General features: G+C 42.7%; 2 protein-coding genes across 2 annotated transcripts; one reads left to right on the top strand and one right to left on the bottom strand.

The window, feature by feature from the left end:
- Positions 1-9571: 9571 nt before the first annotated feature.
- Positions 9572-10830, bottom strand: LOC134214924 (uncharacterized). Its single transcript, XM_062694199.1, has 3 exons — positions 10667-10830; positions 10185-10613; positions 9572-10123 (listed from the first exon to the last, which is right to left on the bottom strand). The coding sequence occupies exons 2-3, from the start codon at positions 10485-10487 to the stop codon at positions 9701-9703; spliced, it is 726 nt and encodes a 241-aa protein (XP_062550183.1). The 5' UTR covers positions 10488-10613; positions 10667-10830; the 3' UTR covers positions 9572-9700.
- A 652-nt stretch (positions 10831-11482) lies between these two features.
- Positions 11483-12923, top strand: LOC134214923 (2-aminoethanethiol dioxygenase). Its single transcript, XM_062694197.1, has one exon. The coding sequence runs from the start codon at positions 11790-11792 to the stop codon at positions 12510-12512; it is 723 nt and encodes a 240-aa protein (XP_062550181.1). The 5' UTR covers positions 11483-11789; the 3' UTR covers positions 12513-12923.
- The last annotated feature ends 6085 nt before the right edge of the window (positions 12924-19008 follow it).

The raw sequence follows: 19008 nt of genomic DNA, 5'->3' as shown, positions 1-19008 counted from the left end.
GTCATTTGACTTATTTCTATTTGTTCATAACTTTCTTCAGAAGCAAAATTTACTGCATAATTTTAGATGAACGCATAACGCTTGCGTAGTGCTATATTTTTGTCCAAGGGTACATTGCTCTAAATATAACATATGAGGCTAGAGAGTGAAATCTCTCCAAAATGTCACGTGTCACTTGACATAATGTCATTTGAATGACATTTTGCCTCCCACGCCCCAGATTACATATTTACAGCAATGTCTTGTTAGACAAAGTTGTAGCTATATTGAAGCGCTATAAGTTCGTCATACTTGATTGTTGATAGCTAACTACTGAAAAAAGTTCTGGGAAAATTATACGAACGAATGCAAATGACATTTTACAACACTGGCTCTGGGGTCATATTGATCCAAAATTGAAAATGTTTTAACTTTTTAAATATTTGACCAAATTCTGATTTTTTGGGATGTTTCAAAAGATAATAGGGGAACGGTTCGCCACTTCATCTCATAGCTTCTATTTCCATCCCATCAAAAACAGAGCAATGGGAAGGAATTTGGTTTGTTTATTATTTTTGTGATTTTTTTCAGCAGTGAGCACGCATGTTGACAAAAAGAAGCGACGAATTTGGTGCCGTATTTCTTTGTTTAGCGATGAGATGGATATATAAACAGTGAGATGGAGATCGGAACATTTCCCCTATATCTAGGAACTTTCTTCAAATGGGCGTAATGAATTATTGGCAGTGGCTGATTTTCTACTCGCCGCTTCCACATCCAGGCGCTATCGTATATGCGCAAATAGCCAGCATGAGTTAACCGCCAGAAATTTGTATGGCGAAAGACATCTAACGCGGGTTTCCTCAAAATTAGGAACTTTTCATGAAAAAATATTTGGTACAGGTTATGTAGGAAGGTGTCCGCTACTACGCCTACCAAATATTTTTTCGATGGAGGTGCCTAATTTTGAGAAATCGAGCCTTAGATGCCTTTCGCCATACTGATTTCAGAAAGTTAACTCCTAGTGTGCCGCTGTAATTACGCTCAAAGCAGGCGATTCATTGATACTGACCTTGATTTTTGGAACGACGATTGTGCTCTTAATTCTAAATATTTTGGTCAGCTAATGTACTCAACATAAAGAATAGATTGCCGACTGTCCGGTAGTAACGTCAGTTGACCGAAATTTGCTGAATGGACAGAGTATGAGTCGTTTCAAATTTCAAGGTCAAATCGAAGCAATCATTGTATAAGCAACAACATTCCAAACAATGTATTTCCGTTGCTATGCACATTTTCCTAGCAACCTGTTTTATAATCAAGTTATCTGAAATAAAAAGATTTTCACTTTTTTACCTGGCGCGTTTTCCCACAGCTGAAAAACCAACGTTTACTCTACACATTATAACTTTTTTAAGAAAATTATTTAGCTGTTTTTTTAGTGGAATGTTTTCACTGTCTGTTTTTTAATAAAATCACTTGCGGTTTACGGGAGCCTCCTCGCAATAAAGTGAAGATAGTAATTGTCACTAATAAGCGGTATTAAATGACTACAGCGCCACATAGAGGTAAATAAGTGGAAAGTATGCATTTTCCCATATATTTAATCGATTTTTCCCAAGCTACTGACATTCTATTGTTTAGGCCATCGCCAGATCGTAGCCAGGATGTCCCGGGCATCATTTTTTTTTCGAGCTTTTCAATGATGACAGCGGGCTATGTCTATTGATGATGATGACACCGCGCTTTTTCCCATATTGTTAGCCACGAACATACCCAGGTAACCAATAAGCATTAAAGTAAGCACTATAATAGCATTATACTGGCATTGCATATGCTCCATGCTGTAAATAAGCATTTCGAAAACCTGACTGTTCTAAATAAGCATTCTCAAAGCAATCACGAGAGGCATAGTCTTATAAATAATAGCATTTTGAATGCACAATGTTGTTTTTCGTTAAGTGCAATGGAACAGCTACATTAGTGCCACTTTAAGGCCTGTAGTGTTCATACGTCAAACGTTACCCGTAATGCTGGGTAGACACCTTTACGTGGTGTGTTACGGGGTAAGATCTACCACGGTTAAATTGCCAGCTACAGGCAAATCCTGACCCAACAAATACCTTCCTCATTATCCAACTCCGTGGTACTTATGAGGGTGTCGCTAAGTCGGTGGCCTCTCGTTAAGTAAGTACTACATCAACACTTCCTTCCTCTCCCTAGTTACGGTGAAGATGGGCGTGGCCAGGAGTAGTGATCCTCATGCTTTTGTTATTTTTGTTTAAGACTGGAATCAAGGACCACACCCCTTCTTGATTTCTGATAGCATTCTAGATAAGGATCTCAAAAGTAAAACATGAGTATCACTAGTGTCCAATCTACGAATTACACCGTAACAATGCTAATGCTAATGCTAATGCTAATGTAGTGTTCATACGTCAAACGTTTTCCAATATGGAACCATATAGCGGGGACTATTTGTCCAATAAACTTACATTTGGGAATAGAAATCGGTACGTGCAGAATGTTTTTTCCATTCCGACCATTGACAAAAGTACTTGTCGTTAACCCAACCCTATCACTAATTACATAGTTTAGCTACATTTTATTATTCCATTGCACTATTTTCGATGGATGCATTAAAGCAGCACTACTGTAGCTGTTTCATTGCAACTGGGTATGACGTTTGTGACGGTGGCATTCTGAGATGAGTTAGATTAAGTTTCAGTGTTCCTGAAAAGGGGTTTTGTTTATGTTGGGCAAAATTATTCCCACTACCATCTCTCTCTTATGGGCCAGCTGGTAAGGACGATGACAACTACAGCGTCGGGTGGCAAGAGCGCGAGTTCGAATCCCGCTCGAAGAAAGTAAAAAATTATGTTCCATTTCAAATATGAAAATACAATAACGATATAATATGAAAAAAAAACTATGTAAAAAAGAATTAGAAAAAAATGCCATTAAAAAAACCTTTTTTCTTGTTTTTAAAATTGAGCATTTATTCAGCATTTCGGATGCTGAATAAATGCTACTCTGCTAAATTTCTACTTTATCGATTAAGTAGGATTGAGCATTTAAGCAGCTATATATTGGGCCAAAACCTGCATTAAAATAGCATTAAAGGCGACTATAGGGCTTATTGGCATTTGATGTTTTGCAGTAAAGGCGCATATAATGCCACTTAAATGCTTTATATAATGCTTGCTGGTTACCTGGGAGTAGTCAATGATTACCACCAGTCGCGACCCTAGCGACTAGTTCAGCCATAGCAACTTGATAATCAACAAATGTGAAAATTGATTACTTTGTACCCAACCATCCTAGAATAAAGTCGTATTTAAAATAGGGGGAAATACGGCTTTGGCAGGTTTTGTTCTATTATTGGCAGGGGGTTTTTGTCGACCAAATTTTATGAAATTTGGTCACAATATTCTTTGATATGCAAAGAATGTTTAGGCCAAATTTGAGCCTAGTCAGTCACAAAAAACCCCCCTGCCAATAATAGAACAAAACCTGCCAAAGCCGTCATTCCCCCTACAACATTTTGACGACGAGGATTTTTTTCAAGAATTCAACGTTTTGGAGGAAAAGCTGTATTCTCAAGATGCCTGGATCCGGCGACTTTCAAGTAATCTACCAGCAAATCCTGCGGCAGAATCAAGCGATGGCGGAGCAAAACACCCGGCTGATGGAGATAATGGAACGTTTCGGCAATCAAGAAAACGTTTCCAATCGGTCGGCGGGCAGCCCGGAGTTCGAATTGAATCTCTGGCCTCCAACATCCGGGAGTTCGTCGGTTCGTCTATGATTTAGACAACGGGCTCGTTTTCGACCAGTGGTTCCGGTACCACGACCTTTTCCTCAAGGACGGAGCGAAGTTGGACGATGCGGCGAAAGTGTGGTTGCTGTTGAGAAGCCTCAGCGTGATGGTGCACAAGTACTTCAACTTCGTGCTCCCAAAGCACCCCCGTGAGTACTCGTTCGATGAGACGGTGAAGAAGCTGACAGAGCTGTTCAGCGTCCGAGTCTCCCTGTTCAGCAATCGGTACCAGTGCTTCCAGCTAACGAAGCACGACGCGGACGACTTTCTAACGTACGCTGGAACGATCAACCGATGCTGTGAAGACTTCGAGCTCAGCAAGATCACGGCGGACCAATTCAAGAGCCTGATTTTCACCTGTGGGCTCCGATCGTCGAAGGACGCAGACATCCGAACGAGACTCCTATCCAAGCTTGAGGCTAACGCGGCGGATGAATGCACTCTGGAATCACTCATCACGGAGTGCCAACGTCTGCAAAACCTCAAGCACGACACGGCCATGGTGGAACACAAGAAATCGGTGAGTACAATCTGCGCAGTCAAGCAGAACAAGCCTCCACCGATGACACCGAGATCCAAAGAGAAGAAGAAGACGAAGTCCGAAGGTCCAAAAACACCCTGCTGGCAGTGTGGCGGAATGCACTACGTCCGGGGTTGCACCTACACGAAGCACGTTTGTCGGGAATGCAAGCAAACCGGCCACAAAGAAGGGTATTGTGGCAGCTACACATCGAAGGCGGCACTCAAGAAGAAGAAGCACGTGAACGGAATTTTCTCCATCAACCAGGTCAGCTGCACTTCTAGACGGAAGTTCCTAACGGTGAATATCAACGGGTCTCAAGTCACTCTGCAGTTGGACACCGCGTCCGACATCACCATCGTTTCGAAGAAGCAGTGGAAGAAGAACCTGGGCTCGCCAACGCTGACTCCCACAACACGGACTGTCCGGACTGCGTCGGGTGACGCTTTTCATCTACTTGGTGAACTCCGATACCCAATCAAACTCGGAGGTGTCACCAAAACCGCAACTTTCTACGTGACCAACAACAGCATCAACCTGATCGGTCTGGACTGGATCGAGCTGTTCAAACTGTTGGACACCCCGCTATCTGCAACCTGCAACCAGGTCCACGTTGCTGATGGTCAAGTCAATCAAATCCAAGTGTACAAAGCTACGTATCCCGAAGTGTTCAAGAACGGCCTCGGACACTGCAAGAAGATGAAGGTCCGACTCTATCTCAAGCCCGATGCCAAACCCGTTTTCAAGCCGAAGCGCCCAGTTCCTTTCACGTCCATGGAGAAGATCGATGCGGAGCTGGACCGACTTCAATCGCTGGGCATCATCACGCCTGTCGATTTCTCGCAGTGGGCGGCTCTGATCGTCGTAGTGAAGAAGCCCGGAGAAAAAGTACGAATCTGTGCCGATTACTCAACTGGACTGAACGCTGCCCTGGAGCCCAACCATTACCCGCTACTGGTCCCTGATGACATCTTTACCAAGCTCAATGGGTGCCGGTATTTCAGCGTCATCGACCTAGGTGACGTCTATCTTTAAGTGGAAGTTGATGACGACTCGAAGCACCTGTCACAATCAACACGCATCGAGGTCTCTTCCGCTTCAACCGGCTCGCACCAGGAGTAAAATCCACTCCCGGGGCCTTCCAGCAGTTGATGAACAGCATGGTTGCCGATCTCGAAGGAGTGGACACGTTTCTGGACGACATCTTGGTGGCCAGCAAAACCGAAGAGGAGCACCACAAGATGCTCAACGCACTGTTTCAACGCCTTCAAGCCTACGGTTTCGTTCTGAGGGAAGGAAAGTGCAACATTCTGCAGCCGGAGGTAAAGTATTTGGCGCACATCGTAGACGAGAACGGTCTCCGTCCAGACCCATCCAAGGTGGAAGCCAGTGTCAAGATGCTACCGCCCAAAGATGTCACAACTCTACGCTGGTTCCTTGGTGCTGCGGCGGCCACTCGACGCGCTGCTGAAGAAGAATGCCAAATTCGTTTGGAACAGCGAGTGCCAAAAATCGTTCAGGCGCTTCAAGGAAGTACTCCAGTCGGATTTGCTTCTGACACACTACGATCCACCACTAGACATCATAGTTGCTGCCGACGCCTCGCAGTCCGGAATCGGTGCCTGCCTTCTACATAGGTTCCCCGATGGCTCACTCAAAGCTGTTGTACACGCTTCCCGCTCACTCACCCCCGCGAAGGCAAATTACGGACAGATCGAGAAGGAAGGTCTTCCACTGGTGTTTGCCGTAACAAAATTCTGCTCGGACGCAAGTTCACCCTCCAGACGGATCATCAGCCACTCCTGCGGATATTCGGACAGAAGAAGGGTATTCCGGTTCACACGGCCAACCGCCTTCAACGTTGGGCCCTGACGCTTCTGGGCTACAACTTCGACATCGAGTACGTGTCCACCACGCAGTTTGGATATGCCGACGTACTGTCCCGCCTCATCAACGGTTACGTCAAACCAGAGGAGGACTTCATCATCGCATCGATTCAACTGGAAGACGACATCGAGATTCCACTCCAGGAACCCATCAGTTCGCTGCCAGTTACGTTCAAATCGGTGCGCGGCGCTATTCTCCAGTGCCCGGTTCTCCAACAAGTGATCCAGTACAACCAGCGTGGATGGCCCTCCAAAATCGATGACATCGCTAACCCTGAAGTTCGCCCTTTCTTCGCTCATCGAGACGCTCTATCGGTAGTGAAGGGGTGTGTCATGATGTCCAACCGTTTGGTGATTCGGGAAAGTTTTCGGCAGCGGATTCTCAAGCAACTCCACCGAGGACATCCGAGAATGGAGCGGATGAAAGCTATCGCACGTAGTCACGTGTACTGGCCGAGGATCGATGACCACATTGCTGATTTTGTGAAGAGATGTGAAAGCTGTATCACACATTCGAAGACACCGTATAAGGTTCCGCTACAGTCGTGGCCACTCGCTCAATCTCCCTGGGAGCGTATCCACATCGACTTCGCCGGCCCAATCAACGGTCTGCACTTCCTCATAGTGGTGGACGCCTTCACCAAGTGGCCGGAAATTCGCATCGTTCGATCCCCGACAACATCAGCAGTGACCGATTTCCTCGACGAGCTGTGTGCCCGTTTTGGCGTTCCCAACGTGATAGTTTCCGACAATGGAACGCAGTTCACGTCGGAACAGGAAGAACGGCATTCAACATTTCCGGACATCGCCGTACCACCCACAGTCCAATGGCCAGGTGGAGAGATTTGTGGACACCTTCAAGAGGTTGTTGCGCAAAATCAACGAGGGGGAAAGTATCTCGGAATCGCTCCAGACGTTCCTCCAGGTCTACCGAACCACTCCCAGTCGTGTTCTGAATGGCAGAACTACTTCGCAGCTGATGCTTGGTCGAAACATCAAGACGGTTCTCGATCTCCTGCATCATCAACAACCGAAGCCAGTGGTTCTCAATCAACGCCAAGACAAACAGTTCAACCGGAAGCATGGCGCAACTCCTCGTGGCTTCCGAAAAGGCGACATGGTCTACGCCAAGATCTACCGCAGCAACACCAAGTGGCAGTGGGCATCTGGCGTAATCATCGAGGTCATCGGACGGGTCAACCACAACGTGCTACTGGACGATTGGCATGGACGGAAGAAGCTCATCAGATCGCACTCCAACCAGCTCAAGCATCGTTCCAGTGAAGCAACAACCGGCGCAGCAGATTCCACACCACTGGGTATCCTGGTGGACATGTTTGGAATTCAATCTCCTGGACCAGCAGTACAGCCCGCTCAACAAGGTCAAGCCGAGCAGGAACCACTTCCTGTTCCATCAACCTTCAACGTCCAGCCACGAACCGAGGCGCAAGTATTGCCAGCGGTTTCCAACCAAGAATTCGAAGCAGGATCCAGTCAACTCGATGATGTTCCCGAACGCGGTCGCATCCAGATCGACCAACCAGAACCAACAACACATATAAACTTCATGCTCGTTGAGCATCCACTTAGATTTGATGGATTCGGCTGAAATTTTACGCCTCAATCATGAGAATATGTGGGGCACCCAGAGACGCAAGGGGGTTTCAGAGAAAAATCATCGGCCTCATCGAGGCACAGTACGAGTCCTTCTCGTGTAGAGTGCTGCACAATGGGGTCTTGTCCTACGCTATCCGGGTCATAACTTGTGTAAGACAGGGATGTATTCTATCACCGTTACTGTTCCTCATCGTAATCGAAGAGATTCTGGTAGATGCGATTGACCGTGTTCCAAACCGCGGGCTGCTATGGCAGCCTATAACCATAGAGCACCTAAACGACTTTGAATTGGATGATGATGTTGAACTCCTCGCTCAACGGCGCTCTGATATGCAGAGTAAGCTCAACGACCTTGCCGAGCGCTCCTCTTCGGTAGGTTTAGTCATCAACGTCAACAAAACCAAATCGTTGGATGTAAACACGGCGACCCCTTCCAGTTTCACAGTAGCCGGGCAATCAGTGCAGAATGTTGAAAGCTTCCAATATCTTGGTAGCGGTCCAATATCTTGGCGGCGGCACCAAGATCGACATAGGCGTACGGATCAAAAAAGTAAGGGCTGCCTTCGCGAGTTTGAGAAATAGCTGGAAAAACAGGCAGATAAGAGAACGCATCAAAATACGAATTTTCAACTCTAACGTGAAATCTGTGCTGTTATACGCTAGCAAAACATGGTGTGTATCAATGTAGAGCACTCAACGGCTGCAGCACAGACAAACAGACGTAACTCTTCATACAAACTGTTCGAAAAAATATCGTCATTCGCTTTTCAGAAAACACTACTGCCATCTGTTATCAGAATCGCGAGAAACAGAGTCGGCCATGATTATTTACCATTTGACGTTTGCTCCTCATGCATACATCTAAATCAATCATCATCATCATCGTCATCAACACAGAAAACATTCAGCAGCATATACACTAATCAAATGTCAAAGCGATTGAACACTAGCGCCTCTCTTGGCACAATCGCGTAGCACAGATGTATTTCAAATCAACCGTTGAACACATGAACGATGTTGAAATGGGAAGTGTTACGTCTGTTTGTCTGTGGATACACTATGCCCAGGGTGTCTAGAAAGTTTCCACCCCGAAAACATCCTAGACCAGACCGATAATCAAACTCGCCATCTCCGGATTGGAAACGACATTCAATATCTAGTACATAGTGTCTATGTTGATAACGGGTGGTACTGTTGCCATGTCCTAGTAACACTTTTGAATAAAGTATAAAGTATAAATCGACAAATCAATCTAAGAGCTTCCCGCATTTTGATCCGGTTGAGAACGGATGTTTGTCAATACGTCGTCAAGTTAATTGTATCCTATAAGCTACAGTAAATTTTGATGATAAAGTTTCTGTAGTCGAAACAATGCTCTTGGAATTGTTATCTGCGTTGTTCTGCAATTGCTATTTTTATAGACCAGTTATATTCTACTCTTCAATTTTCTTTTTTTTGTCCCGTAGGATTGTCAGAACTTTCTCGACACCCTGATGGGCATAGTGTATCCATTGTACTTGCCACATAAAATTTATACTCATGCAATTGCGGGCATATAGAAAAGTTTTCAATTAATAACTGAGAAAATGCTAATAGAAATACTAAGTTGAAAAGCAGGCAAATTCCTGTTGGAATGTACACCCATTGAAGAAGAGAAGAAAAAGAATTTTTAAGAATTCTTTCGGTTTGAATAAGTAGGTATGTATTAATTAGAATAATTAAAAGGGTGCCTACAAACTATAAGCAAAATTCATTAATCTTAAATTTATTTGTCAAACTTCGTATGAGGATTAGGTGAACAAAAGCATTTTTGTTACATCACGTGACTAAAATAATTGTTTTGCTAACTGTGTAGCAGATGTCGGTCTTTATGAATAATCAATTTTTATCGGAGAGTGCAATCCGATTAGATTTTCCCACAACACTATCAACCAAATTTTTGCATACGTAAGCATTTTCCTTATCCCCTTTAATAGCCCTATTTGACTCCGTACTGCGGAAATAATTCCGCAGCATCTCGCTCGCCGGGATTATAACCCGCCTCATATTTATAAGAGCCGCTGCGCCGGCGTAGCTAACCATCGTGCTTGGCTTACCCTTCGCGGCAGCAATCTCCGAGGTCAAGTATCGGAAATTTACCTCATCCCGGTCTTCGTACTCTTCCACTTCGCGTTGATGAGCGATGCGAGCCTGTTTCTGCTGTCGGCATGCCTCTTTGTAAACCAAATAATCTTCAATCGCTTCTTCTTCGTCGGTTGAAATCCAATCCGGATCAATGCTCATGTCAGTCGAAACCGTGTCCTAGAATTTTACGGAATAAGTTGAAAAATCACATTCATGGAACTAGAAAAATGAATCTTACCTCAAAGCTGTTGGATCGCATCGAATCATCGGCATCTTCGTCAATTGGTTTTAAGGATTTTACATTCGTTGAAATGGCTATTTGTACCATTCTTGATTCGGACATATTCTTGGATTTCTTTAAATAGGTGTCACCCAAACTGGACGATTCATCTGAACACTCCATCGAATCAGATAGAAGTTCTTCATCATCAATTCCTAAAATATCTTCCGAATCGCAGGAAAAGTCTTCGAATTCAGTAGATGTGTTTTCTTCCGTATCGGAAGAATGTTCGGATCGGTTATGGGTTTGTGGTGGGGCCATTGCAGTCGGACGTGGATCGGTTCTTCGATGTCGTTCAGTTACCTTCTTCTTCTTCTTCTTTTTTGGTGCTCGTTTAGAGCCGTAGTGGGTGGCACAGCGCAGTCGCTATATTGCCAATTTAGTTACCTGAAGACTTGATGTTTTGTAGAACGATTGTGAAATAAATACATTCAGCTTACCTGCAGTTTTCATGCAATAATTTGTGGAAAAAGATACACTTTAAAAATTCAATTTGTACATTTATTATTTATGTAATAGTAAAAATGGTCAGGTCAACAGCTGTAAATATCAAAACTTTGTTCGATCGTTCTGGACGGGCGGGCATCGTTGTGTTGTCGCTTTGAAGGCATATAAGCAATAACATACACTGAAAGTAAAGGTGCCCTCAGACCTGTTTTACCGGTTTTACAGCACGCAAAAAACCAGCAAAATTCCAGCGAAAAAAAAAAATAGTTTGATATTTATGGTATTTATATAAACCTGAAGGTATACGAGCTACTATCACTCTTGAAAAGAGCAGCTTGAAATCATGGTCACTTTATAAATATTTAATAACATGATGAAGAGCGTCTTGATGTCAAAATTCAACCATCATTATCATTATTTCCATTCAACAATAGACAGTGCATGATGACGTAGGTTGACAGTTCACAGAGCTTTTTCTCCGGGACTTGCGATAAAATTGTTTCGCTTGCGATAAAATTGTTTCGTCATTTTCTTCGCATGTAGATGTCCATTGCGATTGATTTCATGCTGAATGCAAAGAATAACACTAAAATATTCGGATCACAGCAATTTTAAACTAAAAATATGAATTTTAATTTTCCCTTCGTCGATTTTTCTTCTAACACCTTGTAAACAAGCTCGGTGAACTGTCAAAATAAGTGAGGTTAAGTTAGAGTTTGCATTGGTCTATAAGACGTAAATATTTCGTGCAGGCCGGTTGCAGTTGGTAAAACTTCAGGACCACCCTGTGTGAGCCGGCAAGGAAAATGTCAAAACAACGATTGTCATTCTTCATAATATCTTTTTTCACTTCTGGGGAAATTGCACCTTTGCATGGTGAAAGAAAATAAACTACCCCTAGAAAGTGAAATTTTAATACACGCTTCATATAAAACCGTACTGAATCGGCTTCTGGAATATCAAAGAGCAATACATCATTCTGGATTATGTGCTTTTAGATGATTTTCCGACGTGCAGTGAAAAGTGACCGTGATATCAATACAAAACTCCGTATCACAATCGATTAGAGAAGGGAGTGATCCTGATAAGCCGACTGTGGCACCAGATAAGCCGACCATGACCACTCTCTTTGCCCGTATTTTTCGTCAAGCCAAAGTTACATTCGAACAGACAAATGCAGATCGTTTCCTCAGCCATCTGCAGAACCTACGCGCGTTGATGGACCAGCTCACGTTGGCCGATTTGAATGTTGATCCGGCGATAGTGTCCCATGAAACGTTCCAGCAAGCAACCAAAGCGCCTTGCACATTCATCGATATTTTTGAGAACAGCTGCTTCACGATGTCGGTGTTTGTTCTGCGGGAGAACTACACAATGCCGCTACACGACCATCCTCGTATGCACGGTTTATTGCGGGTTGTGGCCGGCTCGGTTAAAATTCAAAGCTTCACGGAAATCGACCGTCGAGAGGAAATCCGCAATGGGGACGAACTGCGTCATGTGCTGGTCAGTGTGGAACATGAGAGGATCATAAGTACCGGAAAAGGTGAGAGTGCCATGCTAACACCAGCGGAGCGGAACTATCACGAGATTACAGCAATCGGTGGTCCTGCGGCGTTTTTCGACATTTTGAGCCCACCGTACAACGCAGATATTCCCGTGTACGGCAAGCGAACCTGCTCCTTTTATCGGAAACTTCTACTGCCCGGCGATGGAGCCAATAACGATGGCCGCAAGCGAATGGTGCTGGAAAAAATACCCACGCCGGACCATTACTACTGTGATACGGAGCAATATGATACCCCGGAATTTATGTTAGGGTCCGCCACCAATGAGTAAGGAAGAAATAGAAGCGAATTCGATGCACGTTTGCTCTGATGTCCTGGTAAAAATTCTTGAAGGCTGAAGAAATACCTACATGCAGGAAATAGGCGGCACAATGAAATTAAATGTCCAACAGCATCCTTTCAATAAATACAACAAATTATGTACAAGTTATTGGCCAGGTTGTCTAGTGAAACCATTGCCATGTAAATGTAGCTTGTAGTGATATTTGATACGATGAACACGTTTTATGTTCTGCTAATAAGTTTATAAGATTAGATGATCGTTTGCCTACCGTCGTAGTATTTCTTCTCCTCTTATTATTGGTTTTAAAATGAAAACTCGCCGACAAAGATTGTTATTTGTAAAATATGTATTGAGTTAAAAATAAAGTAGAGTTACTTATGATTTAAGTATGAAAGTTAACTGAATTCTTTTCTTGTTCTTGGATATGGTTCACCAGCAGAGGTAAAACACATTACTGAACTGTACAAGTGAGTATAATACGATTAATACGAGTTGAATACATGGTTCTATCGCATATGGAGAGTTCTTAAATATAGGGTAGATTGGTCATATTCGTATCCCAAAGGCGTATCCCAAATGTTTTAAAACCAAAACATTCTAATCTGTGTTTTTGAAGTTAACATATCGAAATTGCTCATAATATGTCAAGTCAAAGCAATCAGCTAGCAAAAAACAACTTTTTCTTCCATTTTAACCATTATTTTCTCACGTTTTGCCTTTCACGTATAATACTAAAGTATAAGTAAAGGCTATATGATCACTCCAAAACCAAACTTTTGATACCAATCAAACCCAGCTCGACGAATTGAGGTGATGTCTGTTATGTGTGTGTATGTGTACAAAATTTTGTAGACACACTTTATGAAACTTAGCATTGGCCGAACTATTTTCAATTGCAACAAACTCCATTTGACGGGGAACCCAGTCTCATTCTTTGCTATTGAAAATTGGACACATTGGACTATGTAATCAGAAGTTATGGCCAAAATACTATTTCTTATGCACAAAACACGCTAAAAAACACCCACTCATATTTTTTTAGTTTTTTTTTTTGCACGAGAAAGGCACCAACATTGCTGGGTGGAATCATATATATTCTCACACTTGAGAATCAATAGGTTTTTTTTCTAGCATTCGCATTAGCATTGAGCAATTCCCACAAACTCGTGGTACTATATCTTAAATGGAAGCAATGCACTCTTCAATAAGCCACACCCTTGCGAATGCTGAGGAAGGGGAAGGATGGTTAGTTGGACACCTACTTTAAAAAGATGGAAAGAACTCTATGACGTCGCGTAGGTGCTACGGGAGGTTTTTTGGTATTGTTAGTGAGGATCAGGTCTCCAGTAGCCTTGCGAGCAAAGGCGTAGGATTGCCAATTCGGAGACGGCGAGTTCGATTCTCGGTCCGGTCTAGGATGTTTTCGAGTTGGAAACTTTCTCGACACCCTGGGCATAGTGGACTTGACACACAAGATATCATGCGTATCAAGAAAAACACAAATATTGCGGATTCTTGCTGGTTGCCTCTCAAGTAATCGCAACAGCCACTAAATACAACAGAGTCAACCCCATCGTATGTACTTGCCACACAAAAAAACACTCTATGGGGCACATAGGGCACATAAATCACTGGGCAAGTGATTCCGGTTGTCTCTCACTAAGACATTCGAACACGAATTTTCACTGGGAAAATTCTCCTTATCTTTAACCCGGCGGCTATCTTTACGTTTATCTTCGCAATCAAGCCTGCGAGCGTAAGACCGCCGCGGTATTCTAGAAAAAGAGAATTGATATATTCTGTAAAAATTGGTCTTACATCTGCTTTTCAATATTTAATAATTTCAATTTCAAGTTTCTATAGAAATATACATTCACCCCTATTCTGCGTCACGTATGAGGTGAGGCTTTTCGAATGAGACGACAATAAATTGTCGATTCCTCCCATTTGAATTACACGGTCGTGTTACGTGAGACGTGTCGGAATCGACAATTCTCAAGTCATTCGAGACGCAGAATAAGCACAATTATCGGGAACTTTTTCAAATTGGCGTATGTATGTAACATTTTGATCAAGCTGAGAAAATGAGCTTGGAAGTTTTCTGATTTCATTTTTATTCCTATTTAGAAACTAATCATTTTTATTGCAATTGAATACACCTCAACGATACATTATGAAAAGGTTCATCGTCACTGACTCTGAAATCTGCACTGCGTGTGAACATTTCCGTTATTTTGATAAAAATATATGTTACAACGTTCTGCAACAGATAAATCACATACGTCGTTTTGATACGTCAGCATGACCGAGGTCATGCTACTTTCGTCGAAATGTTACGCTGCTCCGTACGCTGCATTGTTGATACGTCGAAATGTTGCGTCAAGTTGAAACGTTTCACGCACATGCGACAAAAAAATTGCAACACTTACAACACGACGTAACAACATTTGCTGCAGAAAAACAACGTAAAATGTTTTTCTTAACGAAAATCAGAGTATTCAAGCAACATGCTTAATTTTGATAACAGTGATGAAAGAGTACAAGCAGGCGCACGTTTTAAACTATTTTGTTATTCGATAAAACTTTTTAAAGTACATTTTCTGCTAAGCGGTGTATGTGCAATATTTTCAACAATGATGTTACACCGTTTTGCAAAAAATTGATTTACATTTTTCAAAACACATTTTCATGTAGCTTTGAAGATATACACATTTTTAGATGAATTTGATGCCATATGCTGTTGAAAACGGGTTTGTTTACAATTTGCGACATACGCCGTTTTGAAAAAGTACCCGAGAATTATTTGAACAAAACGTTTACTAATTTGATGTTCCTATCGTAAACGAAAATGTCGCGCGAAACAGCATTCGTATGCGAGGCAAGCCAGCCTTCGGCTGAAAGTCTTGCTAATAAAAATATAAAAAAAGCGTTCGTACTTTAACAAGAATATGGATGAACCTATATTGTAAATGAAAGTTTTACAATAGAAAATAGGGGTTGTTAGCTACCGTAACAATAAAAAAATCGTTTATTTCTCGAATCAATTTTTGACATTACAATAGAATTTATTGTAATTCTATTGTCAACATTTTTCTGTCAATAGATTGTATTGTACGTTTATTGGAACAACAATAAGGCAATTTAATTGGTACAATAGAAGAACAATAGAATTGAATGTTCATCAATAAAATGTATTATAATTTTATGATATTTTAATGTAATTCTATTGTATTTTCTGTTCGGGTGGCAAGGTGTCAAAACGCACCACAAATGAAGGCGCGGGAAACCCCTCTAAGAATATTCTGGCGCCCGAAAATCCGCTAACTGATCGCGAAGGGGCTAAAATGTACTTTTCGGCTCTGCAGCAAGGGCCTAAAAGTGATGCTGGCAAACAAGGACCATCATCAATCCGTCGGGGTGTTAGGTCCACAAGTATGAGTACTGTGTGACCCCAAATGGCCGGAATGAAGTAATAACAGCGACTCTCCGTGGATGCGTGTGCACGCGGCGGAGGTCTTACTAGAAGAGGCAAAGTCATGGCTTGCTGCTCGCCGATTGACACGCTGATGTGTGAATCTATGACCACACGCTGAAGGTATTTTACTCAAACCCCACATTTCCCTTCTTCTCTCAATAAAAACGCAAAACAAATCTTCTAGCATAGAATGCAATGCTTGTTTTTCTCCTGGGTTATTTAAATGAGACGAAGGTGAACATCGGTTGCAATTGAGCAACCGGTTAACTCCATTGAAAACTGCACACCAAAATAAACTTGACTCAACATCATGGTTTTAATACCAGAACAATAATTCTGAGTGTGGGTTCCCAAACTGTGGGTCGCGAGAGATAAAACGTGATTCATACTTTCGTTGGATGATTAGAGAACAACAAATTTACGAAGCCAATGGCCTTCTCTTATTTGTCAAATACAATGACAATTTCTTTCAAAAACATTCCAAATCTTACCCAAATGCAATCCAAAACTAAGCGGTGTTGATTACTAATAAGATTTAAGAACAACCTAATAAAGATAAGAAAATCTAATCCAAATCCAATCCAAATCTAATTCAAATCCAATCCAATCCAAATCCAATAGAATCCATTCTAAATCCAATCCAAATCCGTACATTTAATCAAACTTTTAGTTTTGCGTATAGTACACCATCAACCATTTGCCATCAACTAGTACTGCTAGCCAATACCTGAAACTAATTTTACGCATAATAAATTCGAACTTCCAAATAACTTTGTAAAATCCGGCAACCTTATTAATTTTTCAAATTCCAAGAGATCTGCTCCTATAGGTAATCCCTTGTAGTTTCACAAAATACAATACATTTTTTCGGCCACCTTTCGGACACGCCTTATAGTTTTCTAAACCACAAACCATTTCCACCGATCTTCCAGACGCGAATTATAATTTTGCAAACCACAAACCAATTTCTTACGGTTTTCTAGGCTTTGATGTTCTTCAAAACACAAACTATTTTTCCAGCGATCTTTCAGACGCGCCACCACAAAACATTTTCCGACGGTCTTCGAGACACGTCTTGTGATTTAGCAAACCACAAACCATTTTCCGACGGTCGAACCATTTGAATTCAACACACGCTGAAGGCAGTTTACTCAAACCCCACAAGTACTCATGACAACCCCGGCACGAAGCCGCTCAAGGCTTTGCTGTGAGGCCTCCACTACAAATGGGAAGGGGGAGCTCCAAGATGAACTCGAAAGTTGCGGTCTGAAGGCAGTGGCCGTGCACAAGATCCCTCGTCACGACAAAGCGAAAAAGTATCGCGACCAACTTTACCTGGTCCATCTGGAGCACGGCTCCACCACCTGGAAGGACCTGAAGCTGATCAACGTCATAAATAACACCGTCGTTGACTATGGGAGCGATATCGACCAGTGCATCGCGACGTAACGCAGTGCACCAACTGATTCAACTTTGGGCACGGCACCCGGAACTGCCGCATGAAGCCACCAGCACCCTACCGAAGAAGAACAGTGTTGCTGTACTAAACGAGGTGAACTATCCGGCCATCGTGACTCCCCGTCGAGCGATTCCAATCCTTCCACCGTTTCAGCACCGCCGGTTCCATCCTCCAGCGAATGGCACTCGCTCCCTCCTCCTGGATTCCGTCGGCAGCCGGAGAACAAAAATGTCCCCTTATCAACTGATGCCGATATTCGCGCAGCTCGCCATTTGGCTGCGCGGAAATAAAACCCATTTCGACCAGGTCTTAACTCTTGGCATGTTCATCATTGAAAATGGCTGCTAGGGTGGGCCTGCCCAACAAACATTGGTACAGCTGATAAAGGGCTTATTCAACCAAAAATTGCCTTCTTCAGCTAAAAATCTAGCTTCTTCAGTTCAAATTGTTTGTTGGGTCAACAACGTGGGGAGGGTGTGGTGTGGTGTCGCCATCACTCTTCGATACAACATCAACGGATCAATCAAGGTAACTCATTTTGCACTCACCGCATCAAAACAACGGCGGCACTGTATACGCATATTTCTATTCGTGTGTGTTTGACAGAACATGTCTATGGTGGCGCGATCTGTTCATTTCATAGCGGCAGTTTTTGCTTATTGCCACTGTCGCCTGCTGCCAAGCTTCCAGCTGAGTGTCATCAAGGCCATCAGTGTTGAAGTAACTACTTCTGTCGGTACAATCACGCTCATCTCGGCGTAATGCGCAGCTCAAGCCAAAGCCGGCGATGGTTCATCGGCCGCCCTGCGGGGGGACATCGTCAAGCTCACCCGGAGGCATGGTCAGTACATCATAGCCGGAAACCTGAATTCCAAACATCAAGCCTGAGGCAACAGTCGCGGCTATCGAAACGGTACCATCTGGAGCAACAATATGGAGAAAGGCCACTACAATGACCATATTAATTAAAAAAGGCCGGAATAAATATAATTTTTTTCTTCTGTTACCGCCCTTTGGCATTGTTTTCTTATTTGAGAAGGGAATTCAAAATTCGATTGGAAAAATAAATAAAATATTTAGCTTTCCCAGATTGTTTTAAAGAAAACTGATGATTCTTACGATTTTATTAATTTATCTCTTTATTTTTTTATTTACTACCTCCTACGTTACCCAGAGGCAAAGACCAACATGACAAAAGAAGGAATTCATATAGGGGAAATGACGGCTTTGGCTGGTTTTGTTCTATTATTGTCAGGGGGCTTTTGTTGACCAAATTTTATGAAATTTGGCCACAACATACTTTGATATGCAAAGAATGTTCGTCATTCCCTCTAATATCAACTAACAAATTTGGCTCCTACCTCTCACAGTTCGTCGAATTAAAAAATTTCAAACAAACCTACCTATGCAAACATCGTTGCAGGAAGGCAAAATTTCGTTTCTTATGGAACGTACAGACGGTCAAGCAGTTTGACCAACATTGACTCCACCTTTCGTTTATTCAAACACACATCAAGTTCTACCAACAGTAGCACGAACAATCAATTTAT

The sequence above is a fragment of the Armigeres subalbatus genome, chromosome 2 (genome assembly GCF_024139115.2).
Source record: "Armigeres subalbatus isolate Guangzhou_Male chromosome 2, GZ_Asu_2, whole genome shotgun sequence".
NCBI classification, from domain to species: Eukaryota; Metazoa; Arthropoda; class Insecta; order Diptera; family Culicidae; genus Armigeres; species Armigeres subalbatus.
The sequence above is the reverse complement of the archived record's forward strand: the minus strand, read 5'-3'. Positions and strand labels throughout refer to the sequence as shown.

Coding starts and splice junctions, on each gene's coding strand:
- LOC134214923 (XM_062694197.1), top strand. CDS start 11,790: ATGACCACTCTCTTTGCCCGTATTTTTCGTCAAGCCAAAGTTACATTC.
- LOC134214924 (XM_062694199.1), bottom strand. CDS start 10,487: ATGGCCCCACCACAAACCCATAACCGATCCGAACATTCTTCCGATACG. Junction 10,124..10,184: donor TGCGATCCAACAGCTTTGAG/GTAAGATTCATT, acceptor GTAAAATTCTAG/GACACGGTTTCGACTGACAT.